The sequence below is a fragment of the Phyllobates terribilis genome, unplaced genomic scaffold (assembly GCF_046119375.1).
Source record: "Phyllobates terribilis strain yellow unplaced genomic scaffold, ASM4611937v1 Scaffold_3__8_contigs__length_932513732, whole genome shotgun sequence".
NCBI lineage: Eukaryota > Metazoa > Chordata > Amphibia > Anura > Dendrobatidae > Phyllobates > Phyllobates terribilis.
The window spans coordinates 385,086,422-385,101,047 of NW_027362763.1; the positions used below are offsets into that span (position 1 = coordinate 385,086,422).

A 14,626-nucleotide genomic window follows, 5' to 3' on the forward strand; every position below is an offset into this window, starting at 1 on the left:
CATTGTAACAGTAGTAGCTTTTGAAAACACAAAGAACTGTACAAACACATAACAGATATACATATATATGAATAACACATCGAGAACATTATTACTAAATTGATCAGCTACTAGACAACACAAATCACACAATATGGTGATATTATATGGATCATGTCTTACTAGCAATATGAAATCAGTATTCTTACCATCAGTAGAGGGAGGATTAAACTTGATACCAGCAGCATTGTTTGACTTATTAGGTATTATTTTCTGTTTTTCCTCAAACGGCAGAATAGGCTGCATCACTTGTTTATCTTTTTGTGACTCTCCGTGATCTGGTAAAATCTGTCCCATCAACAGGTCATGCGGTTCATTCTCTTCAGGAGTTTTTGTGGATTGTAACGTTTGGATTTCTTTCACCACATATGGCTTAAATGTTTCAAAAGTTAAGACAGACTTTTCACTTTGTTTCTCACTTTGTGTTGGAGGACGTATCAAAGTTCTGCTAGTTGTGGATTTTGGAGTCCATTTGTTTTTATGAATAGTCAATGGGTTTTCCTTAATAATGCTTTTTAACTCTTCCAATGTCTCTTTAGGTATGGCCGATCCCAAAGGTAAAAGATCTTCATTTGACTTTTCATGAATGTTTTTAGCACTTTGTTTAGAGTTTATGTTTTCTTCTGGAACATTCTTAACATTTTTGGTGCTAGCAGTTTGTATAGATACCACTGATTCCATTCTTTGTTTCTCTTGTTCTGTTTTAGATGACTCATCTCCTCGGTTATCTTTTTGTGTAGTACTTTGTCTTTTATCCTTGAGAAGTAGTTTAGTAGACATATCAGATGCTTGAAAATAATTTTCCATATCATTATATATGCCTTCAAAATAATAATTATTTAAGGAACTTACAGAATGGCAAGTATTTATTTTCTCCCACTCTAATGGAGGCAGGTATTTGCCAGTAACTTTTACTCCTCTCCGCCTTCTAAGACTCGATATCACACTGCCATCTACTTCATCACATTTGGTGTAGCTGGGATCCTAAAGTCAATTTTTTAAGCTGTTAATAAAAGTTAGTTTTATAAATCTATTGCTTATATAACAAACTGATGATATGTCATTATGTCACATGGATCTGCTCTTAAGCTGCAGAGAATTCTGCACGGATCCACCCTTCACCTTCTAAATAATGACTAGTTTGATTTTACAGATGGTCCCATCTCAGCACTATAAGTAATGGGGTATCACAAGGATATTCCATCACTGAATAATTGCTGGGGGGATCTGACCCGTAACACCTCTAAAGATTCAGAAAATAAGGGGGAGTGATTGAAGTGCTGCCTCCCACTCACTGTTTTTTCTCTCCACAGGAGTGTTCCCGGCCACCTGTAGCAGCATGGGTCTATTTAACGGAAAGGGGCCGGCTGCAGCCCCTTCATAGGACGGTGGCCAGGAACGCTGCTGTTCAGAAAAAAAGCTGTGGTGGGAATCCAATAGAAGATGTATGGCAATATTTCTTATTGTTAGAGCATACTTAGTCACACAAGATAATGAACTAGTATGTACAATATTTGCAAATTGTCAAATAAGGATTATTAGGAAATTAAATGTTTGTTAAGCACACTACCCAAACTATCAAATAATAAACTATATGTTTGTTATCCCCATAACACGTAGAATACAATACATCATGGCGTACATACAAAACAAATAAAATGAATATATATCAAAAATTAATGTGAAAGAAAATGCCACATAAAACCGTGGTCCATGCTACAATTGGTGTCTACAAGGTGGTGAACTGATTTATTAGTAGCCTATGGTGGCATATAGCCTTTAGTACTGTATGGTGGCATTATTTTTGTGTACAATGTGGAGATATTATTTATTAGTACTGTCACTGTTGTGGCATTATTTATATATGGCAAAACCAAAGAAATGATCTGGAGCACAAGTTGATATACAGTTATATGAAAAAGTTTGGGCACCCCTATTAATCTTAAGCTTAATGTTTTATAAAAATTGGTGTTTTTGCAACAGCTATTTCAGTTTGATATATGTAATAACTGTTGGACACAGTAATGTTTCTGCCCTGAAATGAGGTTTATTGTACTAACAGAAAAATTGCAATCTGCATTCAAACAAAATTTGACAGGTGCATAAATATGGGCACCCTTATCATTTTCTTGTTTTAAATACTCCTACCTACTTTTTACTGACGTACTAAAGCACTTTTTTTGGTTTTGTAACCTCATTGAGCTTTGAACTTCATAGCCAGGTGTATGCAATCATGAGAAAAGCTACTTAAAGTGGCCACTTGCAAGTTGTTTTCCTGTTTGAATCTCCTCTGAAGAGTGGCATCATGGGCTCCTCAAAACAACTATCAAATGATCTGAAAACAAAGATTATTCAACATAGTTGTTCAGGGGAAGGATACAAAAAGCTGTCTCAGAGATTTAACCTGTCAGTTTCCACTGGGAGGAACATAGTAAGGAAATGGAAGAACACAGGGACAGTTCTTGTTAAGGCCAGAAGTGGCAGGCCAAGAAAAACATCAGAAAGGCAGAGAAGAAGAATGGTGAGATCAGTCAAGGATAATCATCAGACCACCTCCAGAGAGCTGCAGCATCAACTTGCTGCAAATGGTGTCACTGTGCATCGGTCAACTATACAACGCACTTTGCACAAGGAGAAGCTGTATGGGAGAGTGATGCGAAAGAATCCGTTTCTGCAAGTACGCCACAAACAGGGTCGGCTGAGGTATGCAAAAGCACATTTGGAGAAGCCAATTTCTTTTTGGAAGAAGGTCCTGTGGACTGATGAAACCAAGATTGAGTTGTTTGGTCATACAAAAAGGCGTTATGCATGGCGGCAAAAAAACACAGCATTCCAAGAAAAACACTTGCTACCCACAGTAAAATTTGGTGGAGGTTCCATCATGCTTTGGGGCTGTGTGGCCAATGCCGGCACCGGGAATCTTGTTAAAGTTGAGGGACGCATGGATTCCACTCAGTATCAACAGATTCTTGACAATAATGTTCAAGAATCAGTGATAAAGATGAAGTTACGCAGGGGATGGGTCTTTCAGCAAGACAATGATCCAAAACACCGCTCCAAATCTACTCAGGCATTCATGCACAGGAACAATTACAATGTTCTGAAATGGCCATCCCAGTCCCCAGACCTGAATATCATTGAACATCTGTGGGATCATTTGAAGAGGGCTGTCCATGCTCGGCGACCATCAAACTTAACTGAACTGGAATTGTTTTGTAAAGAGGAATGGTCAAAAATACCTTCATCCAGGATCCAGGAACTCATTAAAAGCTACAGGAAGCGACTAGAGGCTGTTATTTTTGCAAAAGGAGGATCTACTAAATATTAATGTCACTTTTCTGGTGAGGTGCCCATACTTATGCACCTGTCAAATTTTGTTTGAATGCAGATTGCACATTTTCTGTTAGTACAATAAACCTCATTTCAAGGCAGAAACATTACTGTGTCCAACAGTTATTACATATATCAAACTGAAATAGCTGTTGCAAAAACACCAATTTTTATAAAACATTAAGCTTAAGATTAATAGGGGTGCCCAAACTTTTTCATATAACTGTATGTGCAATGTGGAAGAGCACTTTCTCACTGTGGCCATTTCACAGACAAAACACAAGAAAAAAAACAAAATAGGCATATACCCTATAATAAGTAAATAGTAATAGTAGATGTAAATAACATAGGGTACTTAGTTATCACATTAACCAAGTTCCCTATGTTATTTATATGCACTATAACTATTTACTTATTTAGTTATTACAGGGTATATGCTCATTTTGCTTTGTTTTTTTTTTCTCGGGTTTTATTACTTAAATAATTATTTATATATACATAACTTTTTATTATTTATCTTTATTTTACTGGCTTATATAGCACCATTAGTTTCCACAGTGCTTTACAGACATTGTAATTGGGGCACACACTCAGAGTTCCCTATCATTATGCCACTAAGAGCTTACATAACCCTATGAGAGTTTTTTAATGTGTATATTTCAAATTGTTTTCCATTTTTTGCACTCATAACTTTAGCACCCTTATCTATTTTGATGTCTGCTGACACATAGTGTGGTGAACTACAAGAGTTAGGTACCGTCCCCACTGGGTACACAGTGTCACGGTGGGATGGCTTTTATGCTTTTTTTATTATACTTACTCCAGGGTAGGGTATATGCTCATTTTGGTTTTATCTTAATTTTTGTCTGTTAAATAGCCACAATGTGAATGCACACCTACAGTAAGGAATTTCAGGGAGCTGAAATTCAATGTTGCCCAGCGACAGCTCCAAAACCTGAAAGATCTGGAGAAGATCTGTATGGAGGAGTGGGACAAAATCCCTGCTGCAGTGTGTGCAAACTTGGTCAATAACTACAAGAAACATCTGACTATTAAGTTCTGTTATTCTACGGTATCAATTACTTATTTCATGCAATAGAATGCAAATGAATTATGTAAAAATCATACAATCTGATTTTTTGGATTTTTTTTAGATTCTGTCTCTCACAGTTGAAGTGTATCTACGATAAAAATTACAGACCTCTCTATTCTTTGTAGGTGGCAAAACCTGCAAAATTGAAAGTGTATCAAATATTTTCCCCACTGTATGCATTGCACTTATACCAGTATAGGCTGCAGCTCAATCTTTTTGGCTTTGTTTTAGTATTTTTTAACTAAGTACAAACAGGGGCATGACTGCCCCTTTTTGGGCTGTTTATTTTGTTTATATAGCTTTTCACAGGCAGGTGTCCAAACAGTCTGTACCCAGTCCTGCTATGCCATTATCAATTTTGATATCTGCTGACACATAATGAGTAGAGATGAGCGGTGTTCGACTAGAACTGTTCGCCAATCTAAAATTCGAGCTGTTTTGGGCGGTGTTCGAGTCGTTCAACGAACGCGAACGATTTGCAAAAAATTCGGCTGTTCGAGGTTATGTTCAATAACTGTTCGTGCACCAAAAGCGTAACTGGATTTTTTCACATCATGCAGGGATTGTCTGCCACTCACTGTAATGCCACAGCCATGGTGGTTGTGGCATTACAGTGGTTGCCCAAATCGATGGGAACAGTGCTCACAGTGAAACATGAAAAGCCGGCAATTCAGCAGCGGCATACACCTGTACCAGACAATTTAGAACAGAAAGAATAGAGTATCACACATAGATTAGATAGATAGAAACATGTCAGTCACATATAAAAGAAGTACAGTGACAGTGTTGGTTACTGTACTTGTCATTTAGTGTTAAAGGATTTATTTAAAAAAATAATAGTGTTTTCATGCACCGTCTCTTTAAAAAAGCCGGCCGGCAATTCAGCATCAGTACCCGACAATTTAGAACAGAAAGAATAGAGCATCACACATAGATTAGATACATAGAAACATGTCAGTCACATATATAAGAAGTACAGTGATAGTGTTGATTACTGTACTTGTCATTTAGTGTTAAAATAAAGGATTTATTAAAAAAAAAATTGGCGTGGGGTTCCCCGTAATTTTAGTCTCTAGCGGAGGCTAAGCAGATGGCTGGGGCAGATGTTTGAAGCCTGGGAAGGGGGTAATACCCACGGAGCTTCCCAGGCTACTAATATCAGCACCCAGCTGAATACATAGCCTTTACTAGCTATTAAAATGGGGGACCCCCCAAAAAAATGACGTGGGGTCCCCCCTATTTTAATAGCTAGCAAAGGCTAGGCAGACAGCTGGGGGCTGAAATTAATAGCCCAGGAAGGGTGCCATGAATATTGGCCCCCTCCCAGACTAGAAACACCAGCCGTCAGCCGCCCCAGAAATGGCGCATCCACAGGATGCGCCAATTCTGGCACTTAGCCTCGCTCTTCTCACTGCCCTGTAGCGGTGGCAGTGGGGTTATAGGGCTGGGGTTGATGTCAGCTTATAATGCCAGCTGACATCAAGCCCAGGTTAGTAATGGAGAGGCGTCTATAAGACACCCCCATTACTAACCCCATAGTCAAAGTTAAAAAAAACACAAACACCCAGAATAAAGTCCTTTAATTGAAATAAACACACAATTCTTTAATGTTCTAAATTAAACCATACTTACCGTCGCGCCCATTCCAGCTGAAGCCAACGATCTCCTGCAATAAAAGTAAAATAATAAACCAACGTCATCCTTACCTTTCCATGGTTCCCAGGAAGGCTCCAGCTCAACTACATTCACATGACAGGCAGGATCGCAGCAGAAAGCTGCCATCCAGCTTGCCATGCCGCAGACACTGAGAAGCGCAGGCATGCTTGCGCTCCTCAGTGTCTCGCTGTGACGGGATCCAGATGAGCCGATTTCATGTCCAATGAACTCAGCTCACCTCATGCACATGACTGACAGCGTGGGAAAATTCTCCTGTGCTTGCCTTGAGCGCAGGAGAATTCTCTCACGCTCACGGCAAGCGCAGGATAATTTTCCCACGCTGTCAGTGACGTGCATGAGGTGATCTGAGTTCATTGGACATGATCTCAGCTCATCTGGATGCTGTCACAGCCAGACACTGAGGAGCGCAAGCATGCCTGCGCTTCTCAGTGTCTGCGGCATGGCAAGCTGGATGGCAGCTTTCGGCTTGCGATCCAGCCTGTCATGTGAATGTAGCAGAGCTGGAGCCGTCCTGGGAACCATGGAAAGGTAAGGATGATGTTGGTTTATTATTTTACTTTTATTGCAGAAGACATTAGCTTCAGCTGGAATGGGCGTGATGGTAAGTATGGTTTAATTTAGAACATTAAAAAATTGTGTGTTTATTTCAATTAAAGGACTTTATTCTGGTTGTTGTGTTTTTTTTGAACACTTTACTAGAAATTCATGGCGGTCATGTCTAATATTGGCGTGACCCCATGAATTTCGGGCTTAGGGCCAGCTGATAATACCAAGCTGGCCCTAACCCCTTTATTACCCAGTGAGCCACCACACCAGGGCCCTGGATGAGTTGGGTACAGCGCCAGAAGATGGCACTTCTATGAACGCGCCATTTTCTGGGGTGGCTACGGACTGCAATTTGCAGCGGGGGGGCCCCAGAAAGCTTGGGCCTCCCTGCGCTGTGGATTCCAGCCCCCAGCTGCCTAGTTGTACCTGGCTGGACACAAAAATAGGGCGAAGCCCCACGTATTTTTTTTTCAAATTATTTCATGAAATTCATGAAATAATTAAAAAAAAAAATTGACATGGGGCTTCGCCCTATTTTTGTGTCCAGCCAGGTACAGCAGGCAGGAACGGGCTGCCCCCAACCACCAGCTGCCTATTTGTACCTGGCCGGACACAACAATATAGGGAAGCCCTTTTTTTTTAAATTATTTCATGAATTTCATGAAATAATTAAAAAAAAAAAATACGTGGGGCTTCGCCCTATTTTTGTGTCCAGCCAGGTACAACTAGGCAGCTGGGGGCTGGAATCGGCAGCGCAGGGAGGCCCAAGCTTTCTGCACCCCCCCCCCCGCTGCAAATTGCAGTCCCCAGCCACCCCAGAAAATGGCGCGTTCATAAAAGCGCCATCTTCTGGTGCTGTACCCAACTCATCCAGGGCCCTGGTGCGGTGGCTCACTGTGTAATTATGGGGATAGGGCCAGCTTGGTATTATCAGCTGGCCCTAAGCCCGAAATTCATGGGGTCACGCCAATATTAGACATGACCGCCATGAATTTCTAGTAAAGTATTTATCCGCTTCGCGACGGCCCACTGTAGATAAATGTCGGCGCTTGCTGGGCTCTGTGCAGCGCCGACGTTTAAAAGCAGTGGGTGGTCTCGCAGCGCTCAGGACCCCCAGGGTCCTGCAAGCGCTGCGATTCCGGTGCAGAGCGTTAGCTCTGACAGGGAACATCATCGGGACCTGATTGGATCAGGTCCCAGTGATGTTAACCCTTTGCTGTCTTCTATATGCCGCGATCTATAGTGATCGCGGCATATAGAAGACAGCAGGAGGAGAGGGGGTCGTCCACTTACCTCTCCGACGGCCCCCTTATACCTTCCAGGACCTGGCGTTGCTATGGCAGCTGGAGGTCACATGACCGCCTCCAGATCTGCCATATATGGAGTCCTGCCTGGCTCAGCCTGCAGCTGAAGCCTGGCAGGACACACTGACTGTGAAACAGTCAGCAAAGATCTCATGTAATGTAATACATGTCTATTACATTACATGAGATCAGTGATCAGAAAAATAAAAATTAATGTCCCATACAGGGACTAAGTAAAAATGTAAAAAAAAAGTAAAAAAATATGTTTTTAAACTGTTAAAAAAAAAACACAAAATAAATAAAAATAAATAAATAAAATATTAAACCAATAAATCCGTATATTTATGCAAAACCAAAAAAAGTACACATATTTGGTATCGCCGCGTCCGAAACAACCCGATCTATAAAACTGTCACACTAATTAACTCCTTATGTGCACACCGTAATAAAAAGAAATAAAAAACGGAGCAAAAAAATATGCTTTTTCATCATATCGCCAAACAAAAAGTGGAAAACAATGCGATCAAAAAGCAAAATGGAAATAAAAATGCTACCGCTGAAAACGTCATCTTGTTCTGCAAAAAAAAAGCCGCCATACAGCTCCATCAGCCGAAAAATAAAAAAGTTATAGCGCTCAGAATAAAGCAATGCAAAAAAAATATTTTTTCTATAAAATTGTTTTATTGTGTAAAAGCGCCAAAACATAAAAAAATATACAGTAAGTGTAGTATCGCTGTAAACGCACTGATCCGAAGAATAACGCTGCCTGATCACTTTTACCACACGCAGAACGGCATAAAAAAAAACCTCAAAAAACAATTTCTGAATTGTTGGTTTTTGTTAATTTTACCTCCCAAAAAACGGAATAGAAAGCGATCAAAAAATGTCACGTACCCAAAAATGGTACCAATAAAAATGTCAACTCGTCCCGCAAAAAACAAGCCATCACATGACTCTGTCGGCCGAAATATGGAAAAATTATAGCTCTCAAAATATGGCGATGCAAAAACTAGATTTTGCAAAAAAAAGCGTCTCTTAGTGTGTGACAGCTGTCAGTCATAAAAAGCCGATATAAATCTGGTATCTCTGTAATCGCACCGACCCGAAGAATAAAGTAATCTCATCACTTATACCGCACGGGGAACGGCGTAAAAAATAAATAAAACCAATTCTTCACCTGCTACTGATTTGTTTATTATGTCTCCCAAAGATCGCAGTAAGGCTCTGCTCACATTTATCCTGCGCCCTGCGCTGAGCACTAACACCAGAGTTTCCGTGTAAATCTCTGAAATACGTGATTCAGACAGAACCCATGAAGGAAGATTCCCTCTAATGAGGCAGATATAGGCCACTGTGGATGCCGTACACCAAAGCAGTGGTTTTCCCCCACATATGGGGTATCGGCGTACTCAGGAGAAATTGCACAACAAATTTCATGGTGCAATTTATCCTGTTCCCTTATGATAATGCAAAATTAGGGAATGAAAAACATTTTTTGTGGGAAAAATGTGAAAATTTTATTTTTATGGCACAATATTATAAACTTCTGTGAAGCAGCTGGAGGTGCAAGGTGCTCACCACACATCTAGATAAGTTCCCTAAGGGGTCTAGTTTCCAAAATGGTGGAACTTGTGGGGGGTTTCCACTGTTTAGGCACATTAGGGGCTCCCCAAATGCGACATGGCATCGGCTAATTATTCAAACAAATTTTACATTCAAAAAGTCAAATGGCGCTCCTTCCCTTTCAAACCCTGCCGTACGCCCAAACAGTGGTTTGCCTCCACATATGGGGTATCGGCGTCTTCAGGAGAAATTGCACAACAAATTTCATGGTGTAATTTATCCTATTACCCTTATAATAATGCAAAGTTAAGGGATGAAAAATGTTTTTGTGGGAAAAATGTGAAAATTTTATTTTTACTGCTCATTATTATAAACTTCTGTGAAGCACCTTGGGGTTCAAGGTGCTCACCACACATCTAGATAAGTTCCCTAAGGGGTCTAGTTTCCAAAATGGTGTCACTTGTGGGGGGTTTCCACTGTTTAGGCACATCAGGGGCTCCCCAAATGCAACATGGCGTCCGCTAATTATTCAAACAAATTTTACATTCAAAAAGTCAAATGGCGCTCTTTCCCTTTCAAACCCTGCCGTGCGCCCAAACAGTTCTTTGCCTCCACATATGGGGTATCAGCGTGTTCAGGAGAAATTGCACAACAAAATTTATGGTGCAATTTATCCTATTACCCTTATGATAATGCAAAATTAAGGGATGAAAAATGTTTTTGTGGGAAAAATGTGAAAATTTTATTTTTACAGCTCAATATTATAAACTTCTGTGAAGCACCTTGGGGTTCAAGGTGCTCACCACACATCTAGATAAGTTCCCTAAGGGGTCTAGTTTCCAAAATGGTGTCACTTGTAGCTGGTTTACACTGTTTAGGCACATCAGGGGCTCTCCAAACGCAACATGGCGTCTGCTAATTATTCATACAAATTTTACATTCAAAAAGTCTAATGGCGCTCCTTCCCTTCCGAACCCTGCAGTGCGCCCAAACAGTAGTTTTCCCTCACATATGGGGTATCAGCGCGCTCAAGAGAAATTGCACAAAAAATTTTGGGGTCCATTTTTTCCTGTTACCCCTGTGAAAATAAAAAAAATTGGGTCTAAAGTAACATTTTTGTGAAAAAAGTTAAATGTTAATTTTTTTCTTCCACATTCCAAAAATTCCTGTGAAGCACCTGAAGAGTTAATAAACTTCTTGAATGTGGTTTTGAACACCTTGAGAGGTACAGTTTTTAGAATGGTGTCACTTTTGGGTATTTTCTGTCATAAAGACCCCTCAAAGTGACTTCAAATATGATGTGGTCCCTAAAAAAATGTTTTTGTAAATTTTGTTGGAAAAATGAGAAATCACTGGTCAACTTTTAACCCTTATAGCTCCCTAACAAAAAAAAATTTTGGTTCCAAAATTGTGCTGATGTAAAGTAGACATGTGGGAAATGTTATTTATTAACTAATTTGTGTGACATATCTCTGATTTAAGGGCATGAAAATTCAAAGTTTGAAAATTGCAAAATTTTCAACATTTTTGCCAAATTTCAGATTTTTTCAAAAATAAACGCAAGTGTTATCAAAGAAATTTTACCACTATCATGAAGTACAATATGTCACGAAAAAACATTCTCAGAATCAGGGGGATCCATTGAAGCGTTCCAGAGTAGTTACTTCATAAAGCGACAATGGTCAGAATTGAAAAAATTGGCCCGGTCATGAAGGCAAAAACAGGCTCTGGTGCGAAGTGGTTAAAAAAAGCACAACACCCAGAATAAAGTCCTTTAATTGAAATAAACACACAATTTTTTAATGTTCTAAATTAAACCATACTTACCATCACGCCCATTCCAGCTGAAGCCAATGTCTTCTGCAATAAAAGTAAAATAATAAACCAACGTCATCCTTACCTTTCCATGGTTCCCAGGACGGCTCCAGCTCTGCTACATTCACATGACAGGCTGTTTCGTAGCCGAAAGCTGCCATCCAGCTTGCCATGCCGCAGACACTGAGAAGAGCAGCCATGCTTGCGCTCCTCAGTGTCTGGCTGTGACGGCATCCAGATGAGCCGAGATCATGTCCAATGAACTCAGCTCAGCTCATGCACGTCACTGACAGCATGGGAAAATTCTCCTGCGCTTGCCGTGAGCGCAGGAAAATTCTCTCACGCTCACCGCATGCGCAGGAGAATTCTCCCACGCTGTCAGTGATGTGCATGAGGTGAGCTGAGTTCATTGGACATGATCTCGGCTTATTTGGATGCTGTCACAGCCAGACACTGAGGAGCGCAAGCATGCCGATGCTGAATTGCCGGCCGGCTTTTTTAAAGAGAGTGTCTTCTGAGCAGTTTGTCAGCTTTTGGACACCTTTGAAGGTGTTTTCTATGTGTTTTAATTTGCCTGCCATTGGTTTTAACGGTGTTCGACGTTGTTCGACAGTGTTCTAAGGTGTTCGACGAACAGTTCCACGAACATCCCGGTGTTCAAGGAACCGAACCTGAACACTGCGGGGGTGGCTCAACACTAGTCATGTCCAATGAACTCGGCTCACCTCATGCACGTCACTGACAGCGTGGGAAAATTCTCCTGCGCTTGCCGTGAGCGCAGGAGAATTTTCTCACGCTGGGATGGCATTCTGATGACAGGCTGGATCGCAGCTGAGCGCTGCGATCCAGCTTGTCATCCTTCAGAGACACTGCAGAGCGCAGGCATTATGGGAACTTCCGATTCCGGTATTCGATATTCTAAAAGTATCGGAACTCAGTATCGGAACTCCGATACCGCGAATATCGGTCGATACCCGATATTTCAGTATCGGAATGCTCAACACTACTAAGTACCCTATGTTATGTACATTTACTATTACTATTTATTCATTTACTTACTAAAGGGCATTTGCTCATTTTGTTTTAATCTTAGGTTCTGACTGTTAAACGCCCACAATCTGAACGCACAGCTATGAATTGCACTTAGTGTATACCAACATATGCTCTGGCTCAATTGTTTAGGTTTCAAAAACAACCATGGTCCATGCTGCAGTCTGTGTGTACAAGGTGGTTACCTAATTTATTAGTAACCTATGGTGGCATTAGTATAGAGCTTTAGTACTGTATGGTTGCATTATTTTTTTGTGCAATGTGGAGATGTTATTTATTAGTACTGTCACTGTTATGGCATTATTTATATATACATAACATTTTTATTATTTATTTTTATTTTACTTGCTTATATATAACCCCATTAGTTTCCACAGCGCTTTACAGCTATTGGAGCACACATTCAAAGTTCCCTATTATTATGCCACTAGAATCTTACATAACCTGATGGGAGTTTTTTAAATGTGTATATTTCAAATTCTTTTGCATTTTTTGCACCCATAATCTACATTCAGAATATATTCCAATATGGCAACTATTTGAATGTCGTATCCCTGTACTTCATCCATATACAGTTTTACCTTAGCTTGGAACATTTGTGTTAAAAGGGTTCCTCTTGGCATATATCAGGGTGGTATGCATTGGCATACTTTTTTACTGTATCCAAAAGCATTGTCAATTAGGCCTTTCAAAATAGGGGATTGATCAAGGCCAGGTTTAATAAAGTTGTCTCGCATTTATACAGTGCAGACAGTTTTAAAATGTGCCAGATTTATCACAGTGATTAATGCTGGATACATTTGGTACATCTTTTTACATCACTTATTAGTTGCTTTACTTTGTGCAAGGAATTTTGTGCATCATGACACAACCTAAGCCACACCCACTTTTCTGTGAAACTCCGCCCACTTGATGCTAAGTCACACTTCTTGATGACAGAAGCAGAAAAAGTAGCTAAAAGAAATAATGAATGTGGTGCTAGGCATATACAACGTATTTTGACATAAATTGTACCAGAATTCTGGAGCATTTCGCTTAGTGATTCTCCACTATACTTTATGGTAAGAAGGCACTATATGTAAGGAAATTGCCCCATCATATACACTGGACTAAAAAAAAAAGGTCTGAACTGAGCCTAATGATGTTCACAACAATATAATGTTACAATTTTAATATTTCAAGACTTGCATAACATTTTCCATACAGGTCATTGGAAGATGACAATTATTTTATCCAACCTAATATTTCTGATAGGACTTATGAAATTATATCCAATTGCATAGGCTTCATTTAGTATTTTGCTTTGAATTGCTATAAATAAGAATATACATAGTAAAGTAATATAAAGGGGTTGTCCAGTGAAACAAGTTTTCACCTATCTGCAAGATAGGTGACAACTTACTGATTGGTGAGGGTCTAACCGCTAGGACCTGCACTGATTGTCAGAAAAGGGATTTTTCATATCCGATGTGGCATTTTTATATCTATCACAAAATAGAGTGGCTTGTTGGATGCCTGACCGCTGATCCATTTTTTATGGGGCAACCAGAAAATGCTGAGCACTGCTGCTCCATTGTAGCGGGGATACAAGTGCTCCATTCTGCCAATTAGTGTGTGTCCTAGCAGTTGGACCCCCACCAATTAATAAGTTATCATCTATCTTGTTTTCACCCGACAACCCCTTTAAGAGTTTTTAAAATATAAAAAATGTATGAAAAGCCGAGATTGTTTTGTGTAGTCTCCCACTGCTCTAGCTTTGCTGTGTTTGTATCCTTTGGTCTGTCACTTGTCCTGCCGTGATGGTGTGCCGATCATAGGCATGTGACCACTACAGCTATTCACTGACAGCAGAATTGATGCCTGTACAGGACTGCTGAGACAAGTTATTGTCACGTGCGTTTTACATGTTATTACTGCAGGACAAGTAGGACCGATGGGAACTAGAGGGGACCAAAGAAGCAGTGGTGCTGGAGTAACAAAATAATTAGCAGGTAACCTACGTTCTTAATGCATTCCCTGCTTTTAGTAATTTTTATGATTGGGAAAACTCCTTTAGCTGTTTTTTTATTACTAATTTTTAAGCTTTTAGGCAGATAACTGTTCTACTTGCTTAAGTCCAACAATAAACCATTGTATGGAATATAAGGATATATAGTGAGTTTTACTTTCTTTGATTTCACTGTAAGAATATTTACATATTTTGGCGCCG

General features: G+C 40.0%; 1 protein-coding gene across 1 annotated transcript in view; it reads right to left on the reverse strand.

Annotated features, from left to right (window-relative positions):
- LGSN (lengsin, lens protein with glutamine synthetase domain) overlaps nucleotides 1–14,626 on the reverse strand; it is a 137,239-nt gene that overhangs the window by 13,895 nt on the left and 108,718 nt on the right. Inside the window, exon 4 of the mRNA XM_073675492.1 lies at nucleotides 189–1,023. Coding sequence (XP_073531593.1) covers nucleotides 189–1,023 — 835 coding nt within the window. The remainder of the gene's footprint in view (nucleotides 1–188; nucleotides 1,024–14,626) is intronic.